The sequence below is a fragment of the Wasmannia auropunctata genome, unplaced genomic scaffold (assembly GCF_000956235.1).
Source record: "Wasmannia auropunctata unplaced genomic scaffold, wasmannia.A_1.0 LD335957.1, whole genome shotgun sequence".
In the NCBI taxonomy this organism is placed as follows: Eukaryota; Metazoa; Arthropoda; class Insecta; order Hymenoptera; family Formicidae; genus Wasmannia; species Wasmannia auropunctata.
Window position 1 is genome coordinate 221,771 of NW_012026933.1, and position 27,282 is coordinate 249,052.

Sequence of the window (27,282 nt, forward strand, 5' to 3'; positions counted from 1 at the left end):
TATATATCATACAAATAAAAATCTACCAATTAATCATCTGTCCTATTTCTCTTTCTCTTTTCAATCTATATTTAGTTTTATAAAATATTTTTATAAACTTTTACTGTCCCGAAGAAATTATTCCTTGCTTTTAAAACGGCTCTTCAAAGATAAAGATTAAACGTAAATTATAATGATATATTTGGAATGTTCGTGTTACACCAGAATTAATTGCTTCTGTTACTTTCTGTAATTTCATTCCAGTCCGAAAATCGTCGGGATCAATTACCACCCATCGCGACGATGAAGTTCACGCAACAGCCGTCGCCGTTCCGGTTGGGTAACCACGAAAGTTGTTCGTCCCGGTTTTCGCAGTTTTTCCCCGCGTTCTCCTCCGGAGTTACTTAGATGACCGTGTCCAGATTAGCCCGCGGATAAGCGATCCGTCAGCCCGCGGCGAGGAGGCGCCTGCGGGGCCGCACGTCTCGCTTTCACTCGGCCTGCGCTCTTGCAGATCTCGCGCCCCGCGCGCGGGCCACGTGCATCGGAGAAAACCTACATACATGCGGCGGATCGCACGTCGAGCACGGCGATGTTGCGCCGAATCGATGTGTCCGAAGACGAGGGAAGAGGGATAGAAATCCCAGGGGCGTTTCGCCTACGCGATTTCGCGCCGGCGATCGGGCCGATAGCGCGATTACGCGATTCCGCGAGATCGGCGTCTCGTTAAATCGGGGTATCGCTCGTCCGCGATCGAGACCCCCCGGTGCCACATCGGCGGCGGCGGCGCCCCTCGAGGCTTGGCGTCCAAGTACCAACCTGCCTTGTCCTCGTCGTGACTCGCCGATGACGCAACGTATAAATACGCGCCACGGGGAATCAAACCGGTGCGGGGCTTCTAGTTCTACCTCTGCTAGCTGCTACTGCCGCTGCATCTTCTTTCGTCTTCTTCTTCTTCTTCACTCCGCGGAGAGCAGTCTTCGAGGAGCGGTGGTCCCGGAGACAAGCTCCTTGATCGGTACGGCTCCGCGCGCGATCGTTATCGTGAGAAGTGGATGAATCTCGTACTGCCACAGGTCGAATCGGAAGGGAGGAGGTAGCAAAGGAGAGGAAGGAGAAACGCAGCGGGCGCAGATCTCACGGAGACGCCGATCTCGGGTCCTGGCCGTCAGACCCGCTTTAACCTCCGATCGACTTGGAGGACTCCTCTCGCGAGGACTAAATTCGCTATCAAAACCCCTTCGGCACGCTCTCGGGGCTCATCGCGAGATGTGGCGGTTGTCAATAGTGATCGGTATGATCGCGATCGTGAGGGCCGGGCCGTACGACAGGATGGGGGACGCGATGAACGACAGAACGCTGTTCATCAGGAGTCTGCCGGGTTATCCTGGGACCAGGAGCGATCTCTACGAAGTCTACATGGAACCGTATTATTTCGTATGTATTAACATTTTTCTGTTTTTTTTTTTATTGATATGTGGTAAATTTTATTATATGATGATATTATACTTGATTACTCACTCAATTATTTAGAAACTCATATTTTCCTTAACAATTTTATTTAATTTATAACAAAATTTGTTATTTTCATATAATTACCGATAAAATTGGAAATTGATATTAATCGTTGCCCCATTATTCATTAAAATTACGTGATATATGTTCGTTCAATATAATTTAATTTCTATAAATATTGAATTATATTAAATTTTGATTGTAATATTACAGTAAAATCATTGCGAAAAAAAAATTAAATATTTTCGGTTTCCATTTTTTGAGAAAAATTTTAAGCAGTTAATTTGTCACGAATTTTTTACCGTCATATATTTCGCTTTTAAAATAATAAAGTTAAAGTAAAGTTTTCAGATTTTTGATCGAGTGATTTTTTTAATTATCAATCAATAATTAGTCAACCTTCTCACTTTGCATCTTGCATCTCACACGGATCTTATCGTGACCTGAAATAGATTACGTAATTTTGTCTGCACTTGTGCGAAAATGTTCAGCGTGAGCATCCTTTCACTTTTCTTTTAAACTTTAACGGAGCTGCGCCTCTCATTCATTCAACTTCAATTTCCCTCGATCAAACTCAGCGTGTAATTTCGCTGCTCGATATGCGATTACTGTTGAATCTCAATACACGCGGTAATCGGTATCGTCATATTTATAGCCTTACGTGCAAATAACAGCCGTTACGAACGTATTTCCGTCGAACGTTATTAAAGTAGTAATCATCTGTCATTCAACATTACTTGCAAGACGGTGAAACGAGAATTGTGTAGAATATGCAGTAATTTATTATTCGTGTGGACGGCACAGAGACGCATGAAGGAAAACGAGTTTGTTAATTTATTTTTATTAATATAAACAAATATTTTACAACGAAGTCTACATTGGTTAATCGAGCGATATATATTCTTTTTTTTATTTCATCATTTACAGATACTTGATAAAAATTTTACATTGATGGAAAAATCTTTGATATTTGTGACTATAATTACATAGTAAAATAAGTATGATTATAGTAGCTTTATTTTAATATGCTATAAATATCAATAATAATATAACTTTATATTTATAATTCTACGAAAAACTACGAAAAAATTGTATTATAAAGCATGTGTGATAATTTTATTTATATTAATATAGTTATATTATAATTATATGAATGTAGTAAAATATTAAGAAGTGAATGGTAAATAAACATTTTTTTGCGACAAATGCAATTGCAATTATAATGAATATAATTATTTTCTTAACAGTGACTTATTACAAATAAATTATAGTAATTGTAGTTTTTAGTAAGTAAAGAATCTTCATTGAAAAATAAAATAAAAAATGTAGTAAAAAAAGAATTTAAGGATACTGGCAGGTGTAAAGCCTTAGAGTTATTTCTACAAAATGGTGCAGATATTACTGTGCAAGATAAGGATGAAAAAAATGCTTTGCAATTGTTTACAAATAGATCTATGAAGCTTATGATATGTTAACATATATATCAGAGGGTAATTATTTCTTCCAGCGCAGACGAATTTTCCTATTTTTTAAAGAAAATATAAAGAAAAAATAAAGAAAAAAATATATGTATATATATTTTTTAAGAAACTAAGTTAAGCCGTTCATCCCGTTTAGCGCCGGAGACGATGCGTACGGATTGTCTTAAACGACGTTATTGTGCTGCACCGACCGCCGCATCGCTCTCTTCTTTCGTGTGTGCGCCACGTGTAAACATTTCCACGCGCGTGACTTCTTATCATCCTCCGCGCGACGAACGTGGCGATACAATTCATCGGGTCCGTCCATCGGCGCGTCTCTATCGTTAGTCATTAACCACACACGCAGGCCATCTTTAATACGCGGAAATTTGCATAATTAGCCATTAAGTTATTTAAACATCGCGAAGGACGCCGACTGGGTTGCTGCGCGTCGCTATGCCACGAGGACGCTTTCACTACGCGCTCCTCGCCTATATTGCCCCGCGTGCAATTCTAACGAAGAGCGACCGATTCACTTCTCGGCCGACCTTGCGCGCAGTTTCTAGCCGCTTCGTCGTCGCCCGTAGATGATTATACTCCTCGCGGGATCGCCATTGGTAATTGCGAATTTTATCCGTGAACCCCGCAACCTCTCGCTTAAACAAAAAAAAAGGAGGAAGCGGAAAAATAGGTAAGGCTTCGATGTCCGATGTGGGGAGTCGCGCGAGGTGAATCAAGGTGAAGCGCGCGCAAGAGTAGTGGCGCAGCCTCTAATGCGATTCAGTTGGTAGATCAAATTAGATAGGAAGCACACCGTTCACCCGAGTGCGCTACATAGCATATCACTCGTACGCGATACTCGCGGACGCGTCATTATCAATTTCCGGTCGCCGCGTGCATACTCCTGCGGGACTCCACTCGCGCGGCGGCATTTATGGATTAATCGAGCTATAATCGAGCAGTAACAAATTGCTTCCGTAGATCCTCGTAGCCGCGTAGATTTTCGTTCTGCTCGAATAGCCGCCAAGTCTGCGGATTCTCGATCGAAAAACTCGAGGTATTCACAAACTTTTAGAATATTTTAATACCTCGACTGAAAATATTCGTCTATATATTTTCGTTAGCGCACGAATTTTGCGCTATTTATCTTTATCTCTTCAAAACGCTATTTATCTAGAGCCTTGGCCTTGACCGTTGACGATAAATATAAACCACTTTCAATTTGCATTTTCTTGGAAAAGGCGATAATAAAAGGCGAAGGAGGACTGTTAAAATTTTGTTGTGAAAATAAATATTATTTTTTAATAAAACTGTTGCTTAATTTATTTTCCCTTAGATATAGAATTTATGCCAATTTATGGGAGTGCTTTATACTTATAGCCAAGGCTGTATATATATTTTTTTCTTCGCATCTCATTAATTATCTTTATTGATCTGCCCTGATAATAAGTAGATATCGATGTATGAAATAATCGTAATATTTTTTTTTATCAATTTGCAGGCAATCGGTCTGAGAGCCGTGGTGGAGATGAAAGCTCTCGATGAGGACGGCTCGCCGGTGGATGGGCCCCGAGGGATGCTGACGTTGGAGCAGCATCCCGAGGGGGTCAGGGTCACGGGCAATATCACGGGATTGAACCCGGGCTTGCACGGATTCCACGTGCATGAGAAAGGGGATCTGAGGAAAGGTTGCAATTCGGCCGGTCCGCATTTCAATCCGTACATGGTAAAAAATAAATTTTATAAGTATTTAATTAGCTAATTAATTGTAAGATTTGCGTTGATAAGAACGATGAAACTTTGCGAGACTCCCAATGTAGGATCGAAGTTGCTGAAGACAGCATGTATCCTTTATAGAAATTTAATATCGAAGGGGCGAAGTAATTATTTTTTACCAATAATTTTGAGTATTAATTGTTTATTGATGCTTTTAATTTAATATTCAGAATAAGTAATTATTTGGCCCTTTTAGTATTAAATTTCTGTAGTTCTGAGGTGTGGAAATGAACGTTTCAATGTGTAACGCAATTGATTGACTTTTATAGACCTCGGAAACAACTGATTCGAAAGTTAAATTTCAAGATTAATTCCCTCGAACTCTGGTGAAAAAAAAAAACCATCGTTGTCGTTGTCGAACTCTCCGAATGCAAATGCGACGCGATTAGCGTGAATTGATAGCCTCGCGCCTCGCGGATTGAGCCATCTCGCGATCTCTCCCTCGATAACACGCACTCCCCCTCCCCCCTCTCTCTCTCCTCCGTTACGGTAAACGAAGAGTGATTGCGTTTCAGGTGAATCACGGCGCACCGAGCGATCCGTTACGTCACGTCGGCGATCTCGGCAATATTGAGGTCGGGGAGGACGGAGTGGCGAATATCGACGGCATGGATCACTATCTGAGCCTGGTCGGCGTCCGGGGTGCGATCGGCAGGGCCATAGTGGTCCACGAGAAACCAGACGACCTCGGCCGCGGCGGGACCGAGGAGAGCCTGAAGACCGGATCGTCGGGCGAGCGTGTCGCCTGCGGCGTCATCGGGTTCTTGTAAAAGGTTTTCGATGAACGCGGCGAATTCGGCTACTGCATGCACTATAAATACGCACTGAAAGCTGCCGTACTCAACTCGCGTAAAAAGATATATACTGCGCGCATATGCGAGATCTTCGGCATACACTTGCCGCACACTTTAGCATGCGATATTCCTTGCTGAAGACCAAAAAATAACGTCTTTTCTATCTAAATTCAGTCGGAACATCGCTGTGTCTCTTAGCAATTTTTTTGTATATTTTTTAATACTATTTTAAATAATTAAAAATACTATATTTTAATACTAATATTTTGCACAACTATTCCGAGTCACGACACAAGAGAATCTCCGTTAAAATTGAAATAATTTAAAAAAGAAAAATTATAAATATTTGTTATCTACGTAATGTTTATTCATTTGTTATTGATGAAAATAGCGTAAGAATCTGTTCTTAAAGCTGGATATTACGTAAAATAAAATTTAATCATTACGAATGTTATTCAAATAACATACAATTGTTATAATGTAACTAATTTTATCCAATTAAAGTAATTACTTGTAATTATCTCGACGTTGACAGCTAAATTTATGTATTCGTACAACAGCCCGCAGATTGTGCGCACTAGTGCATCCACTCCAAATTCGCTAAAAGAGATGTTGCGTATCGCAACTTCGTTTCACACTGCTAATTTAATTCCGCCCATTTGTACCGATCAATAAATCACGAATTGAGCACCTATCAAATTGCATTTTATGTATATATACACTTTTATTTAATATCTCATTTTGGATTACAGAAATAGGGTAAACAATTTTAATAAGCAAAATTTCCTCTCTTTTTGCCTCATGGGTCTAATACTAAAGTAATAGGAAAATAAAATATAATACCGATAATCGTACATTAAATAATAACAATAATCATATTGACATAATATTGTTTATATGAAATGCATAAAAACTTTTCCAAACATTTTTAATAAATTAATCGAAATTAGTCGAAATTTTTGGCCGCAACGAAATTTTCACAAAAATTTGATCCACGAAAATGAAGCTATTTTTTACGTCAATACACGGTTCATCGGAAATTTAATGAAATTTCAATGCAAAGAATTCAACGCGAGAATTGGGAACAGAGTTTGTCCGTAACAAGATTTTATTGTAATAGCTTTCGTCGTCGATACATTTTTCGGTAAAGTAAATACGATACACAACATATAGCTGGACAAAAAAAATATACAAATTGTGATACGAAAAACGCAATCAATGGTTCTCGAGGAAGGAATCCAAACTGCAAAGTCTTCGGATCTTTCAAGTATCGTATGTTTATTTCTACACACGCACACACACATTATTATTACAATTAAGACGTGACTTAGGCGTCATAAGAGGAAGAAAGAAAAAAGTAAAAAAAAAATCACAAAAACGAACGTCAAATATTCTACGGACGGATCGCTTCTTCTGGGAGTATACAGGAGTCCCAAGTGGGGTGCCGAGCTAGCAAGAACTCCGGAGAAACAGGCACCTCTCCATCTCCAAGATATCGATCATGTAACTTTTTCTTTTAAGGCGGAAACCGCCTTAGAAGTGAAAAACACCGACAAGATACTATTAAAGATATCTTATTAGTGTTGTCAATGTTTTCGCTTTTCGTGATTTCGCCCTAGGAAAAAAGTTACATGATCGATGTCCAGGGTGGAAGTTCGCCGAAACTGCCGGCCGAAGTGGCGAGAATCCGAGATCAGCTCGTTCTCGTCGACGGTGTTGCCGAGTGCGGCAGGCATCCGAGGGGCTTCGACGAAGCGCCGCGCATCTTGTCCATCGTCGACGACGGCGATCCTACGGGCTCGCCCATCTCCTCGAGGGCCCGCAGCACCTTGGTCACCACTTCCGGCGGCGAGGTCCTCCTCGCTCCCGGCGCGTCCGGTCGATGCTGGAGGTCGTCCTGGCGCGGTTGCCTTGGCAGCCCGAACGTTTGCGGCTGGAAATGCACTGCGAGGACGTTGAACCGTTCGTTTGAGGCACTTCATGTCTCGTCGTAAAGCTATAACCATCCCCCCCGGGTATCTGCAATATCGATCGTTTCCGCCCCCTTCCCTCCACCCCCGCCCCCTTCGGGTTTTACCGCCGCCAAGAATCGCGAGCGAGCCAAGACAATAAAAGTCAACGATGATTTTTATCGCTGCCGAGATTAATCGCTCGCGATTTCGCGTTCGCTATTACGATATCGGCATTTTGCAACGCGATGTATCTCGCGTAATATCTTCAGATTAATTTACCTCTCGAGATATAACATAGGATTGCTGCAATTTCCTTATCTCTTTAATTCCCTCTCATTGATCAATTGTGATAGTTCAGAATTCGAGTCTACATATTATATATTTTATTTAAAATAAAAACATATGTACAAAATAGAATTGATCAACCTGCAGCGACTGCAGTTTGTTATATTTAAAAATATCTCAATAATTTAAATTTATAAATTTTTTCAGCTTGGCAAATACTCAAATCAATTTTTCAGCGTGTTGAATTATTTCGATAGATTCTATAATCTTGTAGAAATCCGACAGTAGCGTTTTAATTTGTATAAACAAACCGCGTCAAGATAAATTGTGTAAAAAGTTACACTTTGCGCCCCATACTTATTTTTATTATACGGCAAAGTAAAGGCTCTTCTCACAGATTTAAATCTGTGACTTTAGTACACTTCAGGTTCCTCTTACAGATTTAAATCTGCGACTTTTAGTAAACTTTAAAAAAAAAATGCAATTTTCATAACGAGAGTGACTATCGCTACATTACTAGGAACATCCAGGACGTCGTAATCCGAGATGTCATCCAAGTCATCCGCATCGAAGTTACTGCGGCCGCATCTAATGACGAACTGTATGCAATTGATGATCAGCCTTTTTGATGACCTCCACATAATCATGCGCGAACATTTTGGGACGGGACCGTCGCGAGTAACGGACGCGTGCGAGTTACATTGTCACGAGTCGTCGTGCGTTTCGTGTCACGTAAATGTTGACAGAAGTGATTAGACATTGGACGAATACAAAAGTATAGGTTGAAGTTCGTTCACGTGGAGCATAAAGCCTCGTGTCTCTCCACGAATGCTAGAAATCGCTCCGAGATCTCGGACGAAGAAAAAATTAACAAATCACGTTAGAACAATTCGACCAATGTGATTGATTCACTCTTCGAGATCTCGGAGCGATTTCTAGTGTCGTGGATACAAGGCTTAAAAAAAAAAGCAAACTTAAAACGGCATCTAAATCTCTAACAATCGATAGAACACTGATTGCTTTTATTGATACTATTTTATTCAGAAAATCCTCGTTGATATTGAAATTACAGAGAAACTGATCATTTTACTTTAATTGAATAGTAATTTTATAATAATATCGCATGATGAAATAATTTGTACTAACGTAATTCTTACAATTGTGGATTGTAATTCTTTTTAGAAAATTTTTTAATTAATACTGTGAAATCAAATTAATAGATTCGAATATAACAAATTTAAATTACATTAAATGAATCGTACAATGAAAATCGTATAATTATATAGCGTGTACATATGCGACTGTGATGAATGAAAGAGAAGTCAACTTTACAAATCATTTTAAGTTGAAATTTCTTTGAGAGTATCAAAATAATAAAATCAAATACAAGATTATATCGGAATGCCTGTATCAATGTATGCTACATTTAAATCTATTAAAAATGAATCTACATTATCTTGAAACTTAGTATCAGAGAGACACAGCGAAAGAACAGCTTCGTATAGATACGTTTTTATCAAATTAGTAGAATCACAATTTCACAAAGATAGAAGTAGAAGAGTAGAAATTTATATAATGAAAATGCGAAGAATATATATTGAATGTCCCTATCGCCTGCCCCTTCCTCTACCTCGCCCACCCCTGCCACCCCTACCGCCCCTGGCGCCGCGTCCTCTGCCACGGGCAGCACCTGCAAGCAAATAATATGATTAAATTGAAGAAAATTTTTTTTTATATAATCGCGATGACTGCAAAGAGAAATAATATGAAAATTATCTCTCTTCCTGTTAAAAGTCAATATAATAAATAAAAGAATCTAAACATAGAAAATACTTAAAAAAAAGCAAACTTAAAATGGCATTTAAATCTAACAATCGATAGAACATTGATTGCTTTTATTGATACTATTTTATTCAGAAAATCCTCGTTGATATTGAAATTACAAAGAAACTGATAATTTTACTTTAATTGAATAATAATTTTATAATAATATCGCATGATGTTAAAAGCATGATCAAATGAATATTTATTAGATATAGAATACCCTTTCAGCGCTGAATAATAAATGGATCATGAAGATCGCTTTAGTGTCTGCAGCACGCTTCAGCACTGAATATTTCTGTTTATCGTTAAAGTAGGATGCGTAAAAATATACTACATACCTCTAGCAGCTTCCTTCTTCTTGGCCTTAGCCTTCGGCGTATCATCTATCAGCAACGTTTCCAGGGGCAGCGAGTCGGGCAAAATGTAATACCTAATGTTGTTACCCCGTAAACTGAGGGTTTCTAACTGTATCGGCTCGCGATTCTTTACTGTCATTTTCACTGTTTTCAAGTGTGTGTTCATTGCAACATCGACACCTGCGACAAAACAATTTATAATTAATTCTATCAATGTACGTACTCCAACAGTGTATTCTTGCTCTCTGTTAAAGCTCTCAATTATAAAGCTCAATTATAAATTATCACATCATACTACTGGTGTGATTAATTTTATGCAGCCGTGCAGATCTGCTGCTTAACGAGTCACAACAAGTAACAACGAGTCCCTTAACCTAATGAGTCACAACAACAAAACATCGCCTTGACATACCTGTAATCGTACCGGTGACTTGGGTACCATTTTTCAATTCTATTGTAACAGTCTCGTGACTGAGTTTCATCAAAAATCTGCAAAAGCAACGAGACATTAATCCTTTGAGAAATATTAATGTTTACGTTACAAAAATGTTTGAAGTACAGGTTAGGTTGCTCCGGTCAAGGTGCTCAAAGAAAATATATGGGCAACTTGTGATGCGTATGGAAAATTCAACTTTCTTGCAACGTCTTTTTTTACTGTATAACTTTTTACGTATTTCACATACCTTACTAGCTTCATAATGCGGCTAGATTGAATACTCAAAAATAAACCAATTCACCGGATACCGGTAAATAGTGCAGACACCACGCGTTGCTGGTGGTTGCTGGCCCTGTGTACAGGGAGACCAACCGACGCAATTGGCCAACCTCTCAAACGCGAAAACAGGCGGGATAATTTTTGGCGCCACTGCATAAACATCTGGCATGTCAATTGCGTCTCATGAATTTTATTTAATTCACAGCTGATAAACGAAATGCGTATTTGCTTATTCGTGAATAATAATATTCTAATGCTCTTGTCAAATTTATATTTAGATAAACGGATATATGTACACATTTTTTTTTCGTATCTACCTTGGCAAAAATTTTCTTAGAATTTTTATATAATTTTCTGTAATTTTCTTCTTTCTTTCTATAATTTTTCAAAGTTTCTACAAGAAGCCTCATAATTTCATTATATAATTTCCAAAGATTTATAAAATTTTGAAGTATGATTTTTTTTAGAAATCTTTGTAATTTTAAAACTCTTAAAAATATATGAGAATTTTTTTCATTAGACATTTCATTGGTCTTTATTTTAGCATGTCGAAACGATACTGTGATAAAGTTTCTCGACAAGTATACACAAAATAACGTCAAATTTATATTTAAATAAATGGACACATATATATTTCTTGTACCTAATATAACTCTGATCTTCTTTATTTTCGTATGTCCCAATTGGAATAATAAAGTCCGTCAACGAGTATGTACAAAATAACGTCAACCGCGACGCTCAAACTTTCCTTCGACACTGCCAAGAAATATAAAAGAAACTAGACGACTATACAGTGTTCGTGCGCCTTGCCATTAATCAACTTCAAGATCGTTGACATCCTTCCTCCCGACCCTACGTCGAAGGTTCGCGGGAAGGCGGTGCCGGTGGGTCTGTTGTACACCAACTGTATGGTCTGCTCCCATCTCACAGGCAGCACGATTTGCTTCGTCAAGTATTTCTTAATTAACGACGGATTGCCGTATTCATGCCCCTTCCAATTTGAATAGACGTGGCATCTGAAATCGTTGAATTCTAACGTGTGGAGCATCTTGCCGAAGGACTTGAGCGCCGGCTCCATCAGTTTCGTGTGGAACGCGCCCGACACCGGCAGCCTGGTCAACTTGGAAAGCCCGTACTTCTTCGCGTTCTTCTCTATGTACTCGAGCGCCTGAGTGTTCCCAGCCAGGATCTTCGATTGGGTGCACAAATATATTGCCACCCTGCAACAATTTTTTTTCTACATTATCTAATATAATACCACGTATACTCTATCAAGTGTTTATAAATTACCACAAATTTAAATTCTGTCACAATCCAGTTTGACTATATGAAATATGTGCAATGCAAAAGAAGAACGCTCAATATTTGCTACGACAACGACATACCTCAAAAATTGTTTTTTAATTGCTTGTGGAAAAGATACATAAAGAAAAAAAGGAAGAACCTACTTTGAAAGAACATAATTTTATACCTCTACAATCAGTTATTGCATTTCGAAATTAACTCTACAAAATTTTAATAATGAAACATTAAAGTTTATTTTCCAGAAGACTTTGATTATTTTCGAGTTATGTCGTTCTGACAAATAAGCAATATGAATGCGCGAAGCGATCCTTACTGACAAACGGGCGTCTCTACGCCGCAATCTTGTGCCCACTTCTCAGCGTCCTTGCACGCCTTCGACACCTCAGCCTCCGGAGTACAGTACACCGACAGCATTCCCTGAGAGCACTTGTCGGCGGCGTACTGCATCGCGGCGCCCCTCACGGAGACCAGTCTGACGCCGTCCTCGAAGGATATCGCGCCTGAGAAGATCAGGGCGGTTAGTTCGCCTACGCTGTAGCCCACGGCCGCCTTACACGTTTCGAATACCCTGGGCCTTTCCTCGCGGAGCTGCTCCAGCGCGGCCAGCGAGCTCACCACCGTGGCCGGCTGATTGAAGCGGGTCTGGTCCAGCTTCTCCTGCGGGCCCTTCAGGCAGAGCTTCAGCAGATTGTAATCCAGAATCTCGTTTGCTATCTCGAACAGTGCCTTCGCCTGCGGGAAACGCAGGTACTTCTGCACCGCGCCGACCTTGATGGTGCCCTGGCCCGGGAAGAGCACGACGCAGGTGTCCAACGGGTTGAGCTTCGGCTTGACGACCTCCTCCTCGACGGAGGTCGGGGCGTCGGCCGGGTATGGGCTCGTCGCCCAATTCGTGTCCTTGGCGTCCCTGTAAGTGGCAGCCTCCTTCAGTAGGCGCGAAACGCTCTCCTCGCCCGTGGGAACCTTCACGTCGTCGCCCGCGGCACGTTCACTCTGCGACTCGCCGGCGCTCGGCGTACCGCCGCTCTCGTTTCTCGCGGCGGTAGAGTCGGAGAACTTGTTCATCCGTCCCAGGGATAACAAACGACTCAGGCAGGGCGCCGTTTTGCCGGACAGCGCTCGCTGGAGCATCGTTGACAGCATTGCGATTAACTATGAATACGTATTCAAAATACGTAATGTGACATGCACTCCATTCGCGGCTGTCAATTTATTTTTATTATTGATTCGAACGCGTTAAATCGCAATCACGTGTATCGCATTGTTTAGTCTACCATAACCAAAAAAATTGACCATAACCTGCACACCCGGCGACGAGAAAACTTCCATGAATTCCATGTGTGAATCGGACTTCGAATGCGCAGTATCTAGATATTTTAGATATTCACACGGCATGATGGTTCGAAGAGGAATCAGAACTTATAACTGTCATCTTGAAAATTTTTAGTTCTTCATAAAGATAGATTTTCATCTTTCATCGCGTTTAGCACAGACTTCTAATGCGTGTGTGGACCAGCTTGTATATATGATATTAAAATATATTTATAATTTTATTTACGTTATTACATTAATATAAATGAATTAATTATATACATTATTTAGGTAATATTTATAATAAATCGCGATGAGAAGGAATTTTTAACGTCTGTGTGCAAGCCTTATATATTAATTAAAATATTATTTATAATTTTATTCGTAATATTATATCGTAATTTATATAAGTTTCATAGCATTATTTAGAGTTTGTAATATTTATGACAGAACGTCAAACGTTTGGAATAAAAAGAATTTGAGTAATTCGCGCTGTGTGGCATAAATATTTTAATGTAATTAAAATCTCCCGGAAGTTTTGAAATACTATTTACTCATATAATTATCCAGAAAATTTGTTTCGATAGAGAGTTGACGGATAGCAAGGTTAGAGTACGCATCTCTCGAGGACTTCTATTCTGTATACGTCTTATGATACAGATATATCTTTTCGCGTAACGCGTATTACATAATCAAAAAGGTATTAAGTTTTAGCAGAGCTAAAACGAATAAAAAAAAACGCCTCTTAATGGTTACGCGAAGAATCTGTGCCATAGACGACACCTCTGAACTCCGAACGACAAGCGTCGGTATCGTAACGTGTCGTCGTTTTCGTGCGCAGCTCTTTTGCCATGTAAAATACCTGCGCAACGACACCCGTCGGTCGGAAGAGTTACAGAATAGGGGCCGAGAGCTGCGAAAAATCGTCGGAATTACTCGGGGAGCATGTTGGAGGAGGAGGCGTTAGGAGGCGATCGCGTTAAAACGTCCACGCGTCTCCCGAGAGCTTCGAAAAATATCAGAAGTTATTAGGAGCGCACGCGAGCGGGGAGGTCGTTCGATCGCTCGAGCGAGCACAGTTGGCCGTCCTGCCGCGCGCGCCGCGCGCAACGCCACGGCAGCGATGGCGGCCCCGAGTGGGACGCAGAGGGCTGAGGGACAGCGTGCCCCCCATCGCCTCCATTGCGGTTGGGACCGTAGTGGGAGTGGCAAGTGGGGAGCGCGCCGCGCTCCCCCACTCCCCTGCCCCAGCGACTCGACCAGGCGTCTTTAGTGAACCTCCTCGCTCCGCATGCCAGCCGCGTAACTTCAACGATTTTTCGACGATCTCGGGACTCGGAAGACGCGTATTCTAACCTTGTTACCTCTTGGTGGCTCCTGCCGTATCATGCTGCTCGGATAACTTTGACGATATTTCGAAGTTGTCGGAGACGTACACCTATCCCGGATTCTCTCTACCCTCTTGTCGCAAATACACGTGTACATGTCATACGAGCGAGTGAAATAGATCCCCGCTATCTTTAAATTGCGATTTAATAAATAAATGATTTAATAATCATTCGTTTAACTCTTCTGTCTTGCGTTTAATAAATTTTCCAAATGACACGTCACACAAATTGTGTTTCCAGATTTGATACGGGAGTCGAGAGTCACACGGGAGTCGGGCAGCCTCGACTAGATGAGGATATAAACAAAAGCAGCCTGATTCTCTATGTAAGAAATCTGGAAACCGCGCACGAGAACCCAGCGAGAAATGACTCATCGAATTGATGAATCTACTTTTGTGTGTATAATTATTGAAATACATGTATAATTTAATATCTACATCTCAAATTCGCGCGCGTCCAATTGTTCCAGTCTATCACAATCCGCGTGATTTATTATAGTAAGTAAACCAGGGTATGGTGTCAATGTTGTTCGCCGAATAATTATACTGTATCATTTTATGCGCACAGATCTTTAATCGGGCCACACAGTAAGCCGCCTATAAATAGCAATAATTGACCACGTGTGACGAATTGTCAAACGATAAGCTCTCGCTGCGTACGTTCAAAGTTTTATGACGTTTAAACTCGGCAAAAATTCCGAAATGAGAGCGACAAAACTTAACAAATAACAAATAATTATAATTATTATCAAAAAATTATTTTCAGATCTGTTTTTAGCAAAATTTTTAGACCTTTCAACAAAATCGTTCTTTCCGTGTAATAAATCAATTAAAGTACCTACATTTAATGACGTTAATTTTACTTCGGAGAGAGGACGCTTTATGGCATGACTTTATAAATTTTATTTGGGCGCGGATATCTGTTTCATGACTGCGTCTGCAATTAATTAAAATCATTAAAGTAATTAAAATTTTACTTTAGCGTAAACTCTCCAATTCCGATGACCCGCGTCCCCATTCCCTTGGCCAAAGGTGTCATCGGCGAAGATAGACGAGTATAGAAGCACGGATCTCTATATGTTAAAATGTATCACGAGTTGGGGTACCCCATGAGATAATTCTTATAGCGATTTTTAGATGGGTTTGATCGCTCCGAGAGCGATTAATAACGACACATAGTATGTTATCGTCCTCCTCTGTGATGTCATTGATGTCATTAATCAGTTTCGGAAATCAAACCCATCCAAAAAAACGCTATAAGAATCTCATGGGGTACCCAGTTTGATACATTCTGACATATAGAGATCCGTGCTTCTCTATACACGTCTAACTTCTCTGATGTCATCTTATTGCTTTTCAATGTCAAATAAGCGTGTTCATGAAGTGGCGCGAGGACGATTAATCGCGGGCTAATCTCCGACGCACGTGCGTGTGCATACGCGCGCACAAGGAGGGAGAAAGAGAAAGACAAAGTCGTCGCAAGTGCAACGCTAACGATTGTCCGCGACGATCGCCGTGCAGCGTGCCAAATCGTCCCCTTCTCCTCCGCCGTCAGCAGGGGCGCGCACCTTTTTCGAAGGGACGAGCGGGGGTGCGCGGTAGACGATTGCTAAAATAAAAGCGTAACAAGGCAATGTCCACGGGGAGGTGGCGAGGCGAGACCGCGGCGCGCAGAAGGGCCCGGACATTTTTTCGCAGTATACGCGCGAGTGCGAAGCCAAGAGAGCTGCAGGTATACCGGCATCGCGCCCTCGGAGGAGCCGCCGCCGCCGCCGGCTGCGTCGTTTGCGGGAAAGAGATAAAAATAGTGAACGCGGTGAAATCAAGAGATCGCCTTCTATTGCTTGTTGTTTGTGCTTTTATAGAATCCGCGTGGTGAAATTGATCATTTTTAGACTTGTCCGTTTTGGATGCGAAATATCTGCATTCATATTATATTTCGTCATTTTGTATCCTCTTAGTATATCTTCTATAAAGAAAAAATCATGGACTCTCAAGACGCAGTAAAAACTTATAGAATGTTATAATTTTACACCCAAATTATGATTATTTTGCATTATTCTAATAATTGTTGATAATAAACAATATATGTAATTGTGAGGGTATTTTATATGTATGAGTTCAGTGTTTTAGCCAAGACATTTTGAACTCGAGGTTCGAGATCGGTATGGCATTTAGTTTCGCCACAAATACCAATTGACACCGCAGCAGCCAAACGGATTGTTGTGTCTTGTGACGATCGGTTTCTTCATGTGTACATATACTCAATCAGCTAAATCTGTCGAATTAAATTGATATTCGATCAGGCTTTTTGTTATACCTTCGAAAAACAGTAGAAATTAAAAGCGTCACGAAAGATGAATAAAAAAAAATCTTATTGTTAGAGAGATAAAAAACGAAACAGAGAGATATCATGAAGAAATAGATTAACGAATGAATAATTTTTAATTACTTAGCAAGCTAATTTAATTGTGATTTAATGATACGGATTTATTTTTATATTTCGAAACTAAGTTGTACAACTACAGAAAACCACAGGGTTGATTAGAGACGGTTGTCTTTTTTATTATATGTTTTGTATTGAAAAATAATATACGTTTTACATAAAAGTTAAACATGTTATTTAATTTAAGAAATTTATTTAAATTTGATCCTTCAACATTTGATAGTGGCACAATGTGCGTAATTGTTGCAGGCTCAATATCGAAGTGAATATTTAACGAAACTAGGATGTGGGATGAAGAAGCTGCACCGTGGGACGTTGAAGAACCTGCTCCAGCAGCGGACGCCGAGGGTGCGCCGGCGGAAGGTGCGCCTGCTGAGGGAGCTGCCACCGAGAGACCGGTCTTGAAATTGTTAAAACTCGAGCCGCCGCATTATAATCATCACTGGGTTCGTCCACTGTTCCTCAATTATGCGTACCTTTACGATTATAGGTAAGATATGAAGCTAAATAAGACTTTGTTAGATAAAAGAAGTTAATGTAAGTATGAAATTAGAATTATATCGGAAACAATGAACTTTATACTTTAAATAATTCTTTCGTTTTAAATATGAAAAATATAGAATATCTTAATTGCTTTTATATGTATACATTCATACGCCGAAAAGTTACAATTGTTAAAATTATACAATATAAAATACTGAACTCGTGATGACGGCGAAGGTTGTTCGTAATCTCGAAATTACCTCTCAACACTTAATCTCGGAATGCTCTTCTCATTTCAATAGGCAGAACTATTACAACGACGTGATCGATTATCTTAATTCGAGGCAGAAGGGTCTGTACCGCGAGCCGCCTAGGGCTCAGGAATGGGCAGAACGGGCTATGAGGACTTACGATCAGAAGAACGTAGACAAAAGCTTCAAGCGGTCGGCCGACATGAAATACTTAACTAATATGAGACTCGATCAGACACCCAGACACTACAGCTATCATACTCGTGCCTACTATAGTTTGAAGTACCAAAAAATATTGTGAATCCACCGGCCGCTGTTGAGAGCCGTCCCAAAAGGCAACCACATCAAAGACAACTCTGAAATTTCACATATCCGCTTATGTGTACGCAGCCTCGTCACGCGTAGGATCTTTATCAATATTTATTTTTTAACATATGTCTTTCTAATCGTCTCTACTCTTGCGACTCGATAATTTTTATTAGATATTTTGTATAAGCTAGTGAGATAAATAGTATTGCAATTCAAATGTGATTGGAATTACTGATAAAATCGATAATGCAACCGTTACAGTTAAAATGATATATTGTATATTTGTATTTATTTGACATATGTAAAAGATTGGCATTGTAAAATATATCTTCACTTTTAAACGTCAGAGACTTTTCGAATCGAATCACGTATTATATATATGTATTTTCTTTTTTAATCAATATTTAATAACTTAATTTATTAAGTAATTAATAATTTAATTCAATACTTATTTAATAATTTAATTTAATTTTTATTTGTGGAGAAGTTTTTAAAAGCAGGAAAATTATACGATTTGTTATTTAGTATTTAATATTTATTATAAATACACTATTTCTCTATTTAAAATACATGGTGGATAGTGACAATCTGCTTGCAAAGAATCAGTTCAAGAAATAAAAGAAGAATCTCTATCAACTAAATGAACACAATTAATAATTGTAAGTTGATAATCGGAGATAAAATATAATAAGAATCTAACTATTAAAAATATCTTCACGATTTTTTTTGGTGCGTCTCTGCGAAGACATGCTGATCTATATATAGATCTATCAAAAAATGTATTAAGGACACATTTTTTAAATTAATCTGAGGTAAATTTTTCTATAGAAAAAGTTTTTGAATTAAAAATGAAGGATTACTTTTAGAATGCAAATAGATATACATTATTCGTTCTATTTCAAACGATCAAGATTTGAACGGATGAAATTTTAATTTAAACAATAATTACACAGGTATCTAATATTATATAATAAAATGAACGAAAGTTTCTTCAAATTTTAATAAATCTCTGGTTCAAATATTAGATTTTGCACACCGTCGTATAGCATCAAATAGAAAAGCATTTTTGATCTTTAAAACGAGACGCTTTTCTTTCTTTTCAAAAATCTCCGCTTCATTGGCTGCATCGCGAGAGTCTCCAGCGGATCGCCGATCTCGCCGGTATCGATTAGCGAATTGATTCTGCGTTGTCGTCCTGTTTGGGCAGCGGGCTGAACAGCTTCTGACTCGTCAGCCAGTATTTTGGGCAATTTCACCAGATAGGTCCTGGGTTTCAGCTTCTCCGGCTCGACATTTGCGATCTTGCCCGTTCTGTCGAGTTTCTGCGCCAGCGACGTCGTCTGCTCGTCGTCGCCTGGCTGGTTGTCGAACTTGGTCGCGTGTCGCTGGAACACGATGTCGGCGGCCTCCAGCGTGCTCTTGGCCTTCTCTATCTCGGCGTTCAGATCAATCACGTCGAAGATGCGATCCTGCAAGGAAGCAAGTGTCCGAGATATGGCAAAAACATATTTGCAAAATGGGGATTTTGTTTGGCTGTTTGAATTATATGTGCATTTATAACTTAATTATGACATTATAACTTAAGTTATAACTATATAAGAAATAATAATTAATTATTCACATTTTATTGATAGCTAATTATTTTTTTAAATTTAATCGGATTTAATTTTTAAATTATCGGCTCATTCTTTCATTTTAATTCAACCTGCATATCTTGCCGCTTGCGTCTCAATTCCGCCATGTCCTCCTCGAACGCGGCGGCTGCACGTTCCTTGAAACGTCGCTGAGTAATTACAAAATCGTTCTCGTAAGGATTCTCCTGAATGGGTCGACCACGATTATCAAGCAAAAAGTCCAGCTCGTCATAGAAATCATCGCGATTTCCTGATAAGTTACGAGAACCTAAAATGTATAGAATCGTGTTAAAATTATTATATTGCTAAATTAATAATATTAATCCCGTTGTGTAATGCAACTCAAATTGAAAATAAATTAATATTAATAATAATGTATTCACAATTACAATAATTTAAGACGTGTTACGTAGTAATTTCTAATGTAAAAAGTAAAAACTGTTCTTAATAAAAAATTTAGATTAATCACAATTTAATTTAAAGCACATTGTTATTGTCTGCAAGAATTGTACAGATATATTATCGAATATATGTAAGAAATATTCATTCAATTTGTTAGTCTTACGAGTAAGCGTAGATTACGAATAACGAGTCTTACCTGCAGCGTTTCAATGCAGCTATAGTGCGGAATCTCGTGCATGCGGAAAATAGAAGGAAAAAAACATCAAGATACATACGATATCAAAAGAAACAAGAAGTGTATAACGAGTGAAAAAGGAAATTTGGGGAAATATGATAAATATGTGGTGCACGCACGTGTCATTCGACTTGCTCTCAGAAAAGAGTTTTCAAACGAGATTTATTCATAAAAGAAAGAAGAAATATACATTTATGGTAAATTCGAAAGTGTTTCGCCGTGTGTTTGAGTTTGCGTTACACAGCTCGTCCCCGAATGGACTAAGAATAATTTAAAAATAATTTTAATTTTCAAAAGAGGCACGATGTTTTTTTTCGAGACAGACTCGATAAAATGCGGCTTTGTGTGTGTGTATATATGTGTGTGCGCGCGCACGATTTTTTTATAATGTATATTGCACTGGTATTAAGTATATTGAGAAATTTTGCACAAGAATGATTTTAAATATTAAAACGTAACGTAATTGTCAGGTAAAATTAACATTTAAGCTTCCTCGGATCTTACTTGAGGAGCAAAGAATCGAGAAATTATGCGAGAAATATCGTTCGAAAATACGTGAAATCTTGAGCAACATGCAGTTTTTATAACTAATTAAATAATTTATCAAATTTCGCGACATTAATTTGCAAGAAAATAATCTTAATGTAAACAGAGTTTATAAAATTTACTTATAATTAGGGAAAGCTTTTTGTACACAGTGAATAGAAAACTATAATTCGTAGTCGATAGAATGCACTGTGAGTAGATCGTATTAGATATTGCATCTGTTATTATCGTTTTTATGCTGAAAATGTGGGATTTAGCGTATTTTCGAGAAACACATCTCGCATTAACATATCGGTACATTTAATTAATTACAGAATTATACGCATAACAAACGTACGCGCAGTAATCGTGAGCGTAATTAAGCGTCGATAAAATTTATTAACAATTTATTGTCAGTAAAATTTATCGACAATTCACTGTCAATAAAGCACTATTAAAGTTAAATGGAATCGTCGTATACATTCGTGAATTCGTCTCGCGAACAGATCAGCGACGATATATAACATGATATTGCGCGACCGCCGTAAAAATGGCGATCAATCGCCGCGTAACGGCGCATAACATCGAAAACATTTTCTATAAATTCGTATATATATATTCATATACAACAGTGCTTTACAGCGAACCGATTTACAATCATTATATTATATATTATACATCGTAATCGAGGGAAAAGATAATCAGGAACTTTAATTAAATAATTACAATATTGATTTTTTTAAGATGATCAAATAATTTTTTAAAGACATTAAAAAGACGTAATTTAAAACTTTAGTATCAATTTTATTATGAGCAGATTAATCTAATAATTTCAATTGGCTTAATTATTTTAAAGAAATAACAGTATTTAAGCTATATAAATATATCTAATAAAGTTATATTTAAATAATATCTGTTTCAATATAATATTGACACGTTTAATGACTAGAAAGTGTTCTTCCTGCGATAATTGGAGATTAACGATCTTTATAATTGTTAAGAACAATAAGAACACATAAATTAAAATCGAATTCTGGATCCTTGAAATCTTCAAAATTTTCAACATGCAATATTCTTACAACCCAAGCAGAACAGGTCACGATAACGTCGTTAAAATGAACGATGATCGAAAAGTGACGTTAAAATGAATGATAACCATGATCGAAAAATGACTTTTAATAATCATTTGTAGAGCCATTTTGATTATTATGACTTTTTGTTCTACTTGAGTAACGGCTGTAAAACACCGTCGTGAGAATGAAGGTCGATCGCAAGAAACTCTAGAAGCTGACATGCTTCTCCGCGCGTTCGGCGATGCGCACTTTCTTGCTGAGGGCCGACTGTTGAACAACGTCGGCTTCAGCCGCGGCGGCGTTCTCGTTGACCAGCGCCCTGAGGGCCGCCGCCCTGCGTTCTCTCTTGGCCTGCCTCTCGGCGAGTTCCTCCATCTCCGACTCGATATCCTGGAGGCGCGCCTTCGTCTGCATGGCCCGGCTGGCGGCGGCGCTGGTCTGCGCCAGGTCCTCGTCCTCGTTCATCAGCTTGGACCACCTGGAGAACGCCGGCGGCTTGCTGCCCTCGTCGGCACGCTCGAGCTCGTCGAACAGCCTCGAGCGCCTCTTGAAGCCGCTCTCCACGTCCTCGATCGCCGTCCTGCCGCTCTTCCTGGCGGTCACGGCGTTCTCCAGGAGATCGGCCGGGTTGTTTCTTCTCGCCTGGCCCGCGACCTGGTTCGCGGCTTCTAATTCATCCTCGAGACTCATCGCCGCTATCCGGGCGCGAAACCGACGCGTCGTCGCCGTCACCTCGTCCGCCCAGTCCTCGCCCAACCTGCGTCGCGCCGATATGCGTTGCCCGCGGCTGTCGTAGACGGTGTCCTCGTCGTCGAGTGCTAGCAAAGGGTCGGCGAAGGACGGTGCAGGTTGGGAGGCACGGATACGGGGGTCGAGGTCGAAGTCAGGGTCACGACCGAGGGAGCCAGTGCGGGGACCGGAGAGATCGCGCGTGCCTGCAAAAACCGACATCAGAAAAGAGTGTTGATTTGGTGCGAGTTAAAGACGACAGATGATCGGGCGATGACGGATGGTCATGTCGTTGAGAGACGGCGCCGTGTACGATCGAAGTCGCATCAACGATTTTGGATGAAAGAGGAAGGCCGATGAGAGATGGATGAATGGATGAATTGATGAGAAGAAGAGATGGAGAATCTCGCGAGCTCGCAGTTCGGTCAATTTAGTTAATCCTAATTAATTAAATTATTGATATAAAATTAATATATTCATCGATGTTTTATAATATAGTTAATATATCTCATCTATATGTCGAAAGATGTTATAAAATTCGAATTATTTTAACTACAGTTAAAGTATAAATTATAACCAGTGACGTTGGGGAGAATTCAGAGAAAACAATATTTCATTTGAGACATCTTTATTTAAAATATCATATTTCACATTAGCGATAGATATCGAAATTTAAATCAATATAATCTTAAATAAAGTTAGGAACTCCATTTCTAACACTGGTTATAATTTACTCTATAAATCTATAAATCCCTAACAAAAATATAAATTGACGTTAGATGCAACATCAGCGTAAATATATGTATAAACGTAATAACAATCTACAAAGTTCGTACATTTTTATTATTTGTAAATTTTAATTATTTAGATTTAATTATCCAAATGATCTGTTTAAAACATAAAAATATTGAAGAAGGGAATATTGATTATGAATAATAAAATAATTATCCATTTAATATTGTAAAATAAGTAAAATATGTCGGAATAATGCAATATAAAACGAAAATTACATTAAAATTGCCGTTTTAAGAAACTACATCGGCTTCGCCGATTACACTTCGTATTTTTCTATTTACAACGATTCTGCATCGGCAGAACGAGTTCTACACCGCCGGTATTTTCGGTGTCGTTTGATCAAAAATAAATTCGGATGCGCATCATATTAACATCCTGGCACATTTACAAAATCCCATCGGTGCGCCAGACTATATATGCACTAATAAATTAGCAATCGCACATATATGCTAATAAAGTAGCAGTCGCACCTAACGTCAAAAGCACAATCGTTCGTCCTCATCCTCCGCGTTTCGCACCATCCACGACGCCAGAAACATACAGAGTGTCCCAGATTAGTACACAACAAAAACCGATAACACGTAATCTTTTTTTCCATCAGGAATAAATTAATATATTTACATTACGTTTTTAATTATCTTGATTTTAAGATGAGTGCACATACAATATATATACAATTTTTTTTACCTTATATATAAATGTTGATTTTCTTTTTTTTAAGAAGAAGAATCTTTGAAATATTTTCGATTAAAAAAAAAACATTTCTTAACGACGCGACTCTAAAGGTTACAGCAATTGCGAATCGTTTGCTACAGGAAGGTCAAATCAAATTTTCTCGATGGCGAAAAGCTGGCCGGGACGTAGGTATTCGCTTCTGGGATATCCTGCAAGCTCAGACGTTCTGCTATTTCTATTTAGCCTCATCACGATCAACAATTTATCGATCGATATTTATTGATAAATTTATTTATTTTTCCAGCTTTTGACTTTCTCTGTTTCCCCTATTTTTACACGCTCGTGTAAATCTATACTGGTCACCGACCGGACGATCACTGTCAGCTTTATTGCGGACGCATTATTCAAGAGGACACGCAACACCTTTCATAAATCGCCTCGCCGTGTGTCGTCTGTTGTGTCGACGGCTCGAGGCGCGAACGATACGCGTGAGTGGATGAGTGTGCATGCGTGTAAACGATCTCCCCGGGAGGGAGATCAACGTATAGGCAAAGGTTTCGGACGTCGAGGCCGCGGACGAAATGAAATGCCCGTGGTGAAGCTGGCGCGCGTTGCGATCCGTCGATCCTCGTCGATGATCGTCGCAGCAAATTTAAGCGCAACATATTATATGTACAGTATGTATATGTACAGTAATCACACCAAAAGGCTCCCCGCGCAAAGTCAACGTGTACTTAGGAAACCAAACAGTTTATTCAGCAAGATGATACATCAAATAGGTAAGACATAATCCAGTGGCTAACTACACAGACGGCAGGCAAGACAGTAAAAGATCGATGCACGCAAAAGGATGACATCAAAATTCGAATTCGGATTCGTTGTTAGAATGTGAGGGCCTCGTTCTCGCTGCGTACCAGGACCGCGAGCTTTAACTTTAGTAGATAAAATATCAAGAGGAGGCCGATAAGCCATTTATTCGTTCGACGAATTTCTCTTGCTGCGTCTTTCTCCGATACAATTTTTCTACATTTTAAGTTTATAAGTTTCTCCACACGAGTGTCTGGTAAATTAATTCACAAATGATGCTCATCAGTTTATTTGAGAGATCCGTTAAATTTATTTATATTAAAATTTATTTCCAATGTTGCTGAATATAGTAAATATATACGTTACATGTTAGAACTCTGGGAAAATCCTAGTCTAAAAGTAAATTATATTTTATTACTGTGAGGATATTATTTCTCTGCGTATATGTACATTTTCTATATCACACGCCTTCTCATTAACACAAAATCTCATTTAAACAAATCCTGGACAACGATCTTCCCGTTCACATCCTAATCTCGAGCTCCGCATCGCGATCCCCCTGCATATATAGTCACGTAATATCGATTGAGGATCGCGATGCCGAATCGAACAATCAATTGACAGCGCCTCGCCACGTGGCAGTTCGATCATGCGAGTCGTGGGAGTTGGAGCGAAGGGTGGAGCGGTGACAAGGGGGTGAGGGGCCGGTGGGGATGGTGGGAGGGTGGACAAGAGAGTTTCTCTCAAAGTATTTTTCATTTGCACAACGAATTCTATTCAGCGAGCAATATTCCCCCCGTCGACGATCTCACGAGGAGAGGGTCTGATGGGAAAAAAAGTCTCTTTTACAACACTCCGTCAAAACCACTTTGGAAAACGACTGAACAGGTTACCGATGTCGCTACGGCGCGCCGCGATCTCGTCGGCTAGCGAGTTTCTCGGCTCCGGGAACAACGGCCGCCCGCTGTACTTCCGGTCAAGGTGGTCGACCATGGGCTTGTAATAGGACTCGCCCTTGTCGTAGTTGCTGCCGTAGATGAACGTGCGCGGCCTGCTGAGGATTGGCCTCGACATCTCGGGATTTCGGCTGCCTCTCTCCCTGTTTATCTGCAAACCAGACACATTCTGCACTCTGCGATCTTCCGCGCGAGGATCACCGGAGGGCATTTTGAGATTTTCTTTGGGAGAAAAAAAAACGCGCTCTTTCTCTCTTTCAAAACTTATATATACTCGAGTCTCGTCCGATAAACGGAACTCTGATAGTAATCTAATAAATAAATAATTATTTTAATAATTAATAATTGATTTAGTCAATTAAATAATTAATTTAGTCAATTAATAAGCACAAAAATTTTATAGCAGATCTTAATATTATCAAATTTACAATTAGACATAAATGTCATCGTTATAAATTTAAGTAATTTGTTTAATTAATTAGTCATTTAGAGCCACTCTAATAATTTGATAGTGTTAAAATCACTATTATCAACTGTCAATATTATTAACTAAAACAAATATAAATATATATATGATATCGCGATATGACTTTGTTATTAATAATAGGGAGCTCTAATTCGGATATGTGAATAGCGAACGTTCCGGTTGTGTGCCGCCCACATGGGAGAGTTAATAATGCTGAAAATCGCATTTCGCCAAACGCGCGTGCGACACGTGGTGATTCCCCGGCTTCCCTCCGTCGTGGCCTCTTCCACGTGACTTCCAAGAGCGCTATACCGCGCTAAATAACAAAAGTTCGGCGGATTCTCTCTCTCTCTCTCTCTCTCTCTCTCTCTCTCTCTCTCTCTCCCCCCGTCTCTCCCGATATGACCGCTTTACTAAAACGAGCTCATTCAGCGAGCGTCCGCTTTCAGGTTAACGTCATCATGATGTAAAGAACTTAATAGAATGGTCGGTCAATGTATCTGTGTTACTGGCCGAGTTGATAATTTTAATAGAACATTGGGACGCGGCTCACGCGGCGATATGTATGATTTTAATATGGAGCATCGGCATGTACCAAAAGGTAGAAGCTGCCTCAAATTTTACAATCCTACGAAATTGAAAAAAAATATTCGTCTAAGTTCTTTTTTATAGTTATACGTTTCAGACAAATTTAATTAAAATAAGTTGGCTTTTGTTATTTTTAGAAAAAAAAGCTATTTATTTATGATTAAATATACCGTATTTAATTGTATATAGCTATACATCAATTAAATATTAAGTATACCATTAGTGACTTCAAATTTTGATGTAAAATTC

General features: G+C 39.3%; 6 protein-coding genes across 8 annotated transcripts in view; 2 read left to right on the top strand and 4 right to left on the bottom strand.

The window, feature by feature from the left end:
- Positions 1-769: 769 nt before the first annotated feature.
- On the top strand, positions 770-6,223 carry LOC105455037 (superoxide dismutase [Cu-Zn]-like). Its single transcript, XM_011698074.1, has 3 exons — positions 770-1,416; positions 4,456-4,680; positions 5,246-6,223. Exons 1-3 carry the CDS (start codon positions 1,249-1,251, stop codon positions 5,498-5,500), a joined length of 648 nt encoding a protein of 215 aa, XP_011696376.1. The 5' UTR covers positions 770-1,248; the 3' UTR covers positions 5,501-6,223.
- Positions 6,224-7,217: 994 nt separating this feature from the next.
- On the bottom strand, positions 7,218-8,426 carry LOC105455065. Its single transcript, XM_011698112.1, has 2 exons — positions 8,279-8,426; positions 7,218-7,468 (listed from the first exon to the last, which is right to left on the bottom strand). Exons 1-2 carry the CDS (start codon positions 8,406-8,408, stop codon positions 7,218-7,220), a joined length of 381 nt encoding a protein of 126 aa, XP_011696414.1. The 5' UTR covers positions 8,409-8,426.
- Positions 8,427-8,781: 355 nt separating this feature from the next.
- LOC105455039 (probable small nuclear ribonucleoprotein Sm D1) lies at positions 8,782-10,708 on the bottom strand. Its single transcript, XM_011698075.1, has 4 exons — positions 10,625-10,708; positions 10,354-10,430; positions 9,924-10,121; positions 8,782-9,451 (listed from the first exon to the last, which is right to left on the bottom strand). Exons 1-4 carry the CDS (start codon positions 10,636-10,638, stop codon positions 9,369-9,371), a joined length of 372 nt encoding a protein of 123 aa, XP_011696377.1. The 5' UTR covers positions 10,639-10,708; the 3' UTR covers positions 8,782-9,368.
- Positions 10,709-11,163: 455 nt separating this feature from the next.
- LOC105455040 (probable malonyl-CoA-acyl carrier protein transacylase, mitochondrial) lies at positions 11,164-13,403 on the bottom strand. The gene is made up of 2 exons (XM_011698076.1): positions 12,275-13,403; positions 11,164-11,876 (listed from the first exon to the last, which is right to left on the bottom strand). The coding sequence occupies exons 1-2, from the start codon at positions 13,102-13,104 to the stop codon at positions 11,435-11,437; spliced, it is 1,272 nt and encodes a 423-aa protein (XP_011696378.1). The 5' UTR covers positions 13,105-13,403; the 3' UTR covers positions 11,164-11,434.
- Positions 13,404-16,309: 2,906 nt separating this feature from the next.
- On the top strand, positions 16,310-18,418 carry LOC105455041 (flightin). Its single transcript, XM_011698077.1, has 3 exons — positions 16,310-16,391; positions 17,355-17,595; positions 17,891-18,418. Exons 2-3 carry the CDS (start codon positions 17,390-17,392, stop codon positions 18,138-18,140), a joined length of 456 nt encoding a protein of 151 aa, XP_011696379.1. The 5' UTR covers positions 16,310-16,391; positions 17,355-17,389; the 3' UTR covers positions 18,141-18,418.
- Positions 18,419-18,665: 247 nt separating this feature from the next.
- The window catches only part of LOC105455044, a 14,418-nt gene continuing 5,801 nt past the window's right edge, over positions 18,666-27,282 (bottom strand). For all 3 annotated transcript variants that reach the window (XM_011698084.1, XM_011698082.1, XM_011698083.1), the window contains 3 exons: positions 25,917-26,130; positions 19,854-20,050; positions 18,666-19,617 (listed from right to left, as the gene is read on the bottom strand). In XM_011698084.1, the coding sequence (XP_011696386.1) occupies positions 19,222-19,617; positions 19,854-20,050; positions 25,917-26,097 (774 nt within the window). In that variant the 5' untranslated portion in view covers positions 26,098-26,130 and the 3' untranslated portion in view covers positions 18,666-19,221. The remainder of the gene's footprint in view (positions 19,618-19,853; positions 20,051-25,916; positions 26,131-27,282) is intronic.

What these genes read in the sequence shown, in the direction of transcription:
- LOC105455037 (XM_011698074.1), top strand. Translation starts at nt 1,249, where the DNA reads ATGTGGCGGTTGTCAATAGTGATCGGTATGATCGCGATCGTGAGGGCC. An exon ending in ACATGGAACCGTATTATTTC is followed by an intron (nt 1,417 to 4,455) that starts GTATGTATTAAC and finishes ATCAATTTGCAG; the next exon opens with GCAATCGGTCTGAGAGCCGT. An exon ending in CGCATTTCAATCCGTACATG is followed by an intron (nt 4,681 to 5,245) that starts GTAAAAAATAAA and finishes ATTGCGTTTCAG; the next exon opens with GTGAATCACGGCGCACCGAG.
- LOC105455065 (XM_011698112.1), bottom strand. Translation starts at nt 8,408, where the DNA reads ATGATTATGTGGAGGTCATCAAAAAGGCTGATCATCAATTGCATACAG. An exon ending in CGACGTCCTGGATGTTCCTA is followed by an intron (nt 7,469 to 8,278) that starts GTAATGTAGCGA and finishes ACGTCCTCGCAG; the next exon opens with TGCATTTCCAGCCGCAAACG.
- LOC105455039 (XM_011698075.1), bottom strand. An exon ending in AGTCACCGGTACGATTACAG is followed by an intron (nt 10,122 to 10,353) that starts GTATGTCAAGGC and finishes GTTTTGTCGCAG; the next exon opens with GTGTCGATGTTGCAATGAAC. An exon ending in GAAGAAGGAAGCTGCTAGAG is followed by an intron (nt 9,452 to 9,923) that starts GTATGTAGTATA and finishes ATTTGCTTGCAG; the next exon opens with GTGCTGCCCGTGGCAGAGGA.
- LOC105455040 (XM_011698076.1), bottom strand. Translation starts at nt 13,104, where the DNA reads ATGCTGTCAACGATGCTCCAGCGAGCGCTGTCCGGCAAAACGGCGCCC. An exon ending in GTAGAGACGCCCGTTTGTCA is followed by an intron (nt 11,877 to 12,274) that starts GTAAGGATCGCT and finishes AAATTGTTGCAG; the next exon opens with GGTGGCAATATATTTGTGCA.
- LOC105455041 (XM_011698077.1), top strand. Translation starts at nt 17,390, where the DNA reads ATGTGGGATGAAGAAGCTGCACCGTGGGACGTTGAAGAACCTGCTCCA. An exon ending in GCGTACCTTTACGATTATAG is followed by an intron (nt 17,596 to 17,890) that starts GTAAGATATGAA and finishes TCATTTCAATAG; the next exon opens with GCAGAACTATTACAACGACG.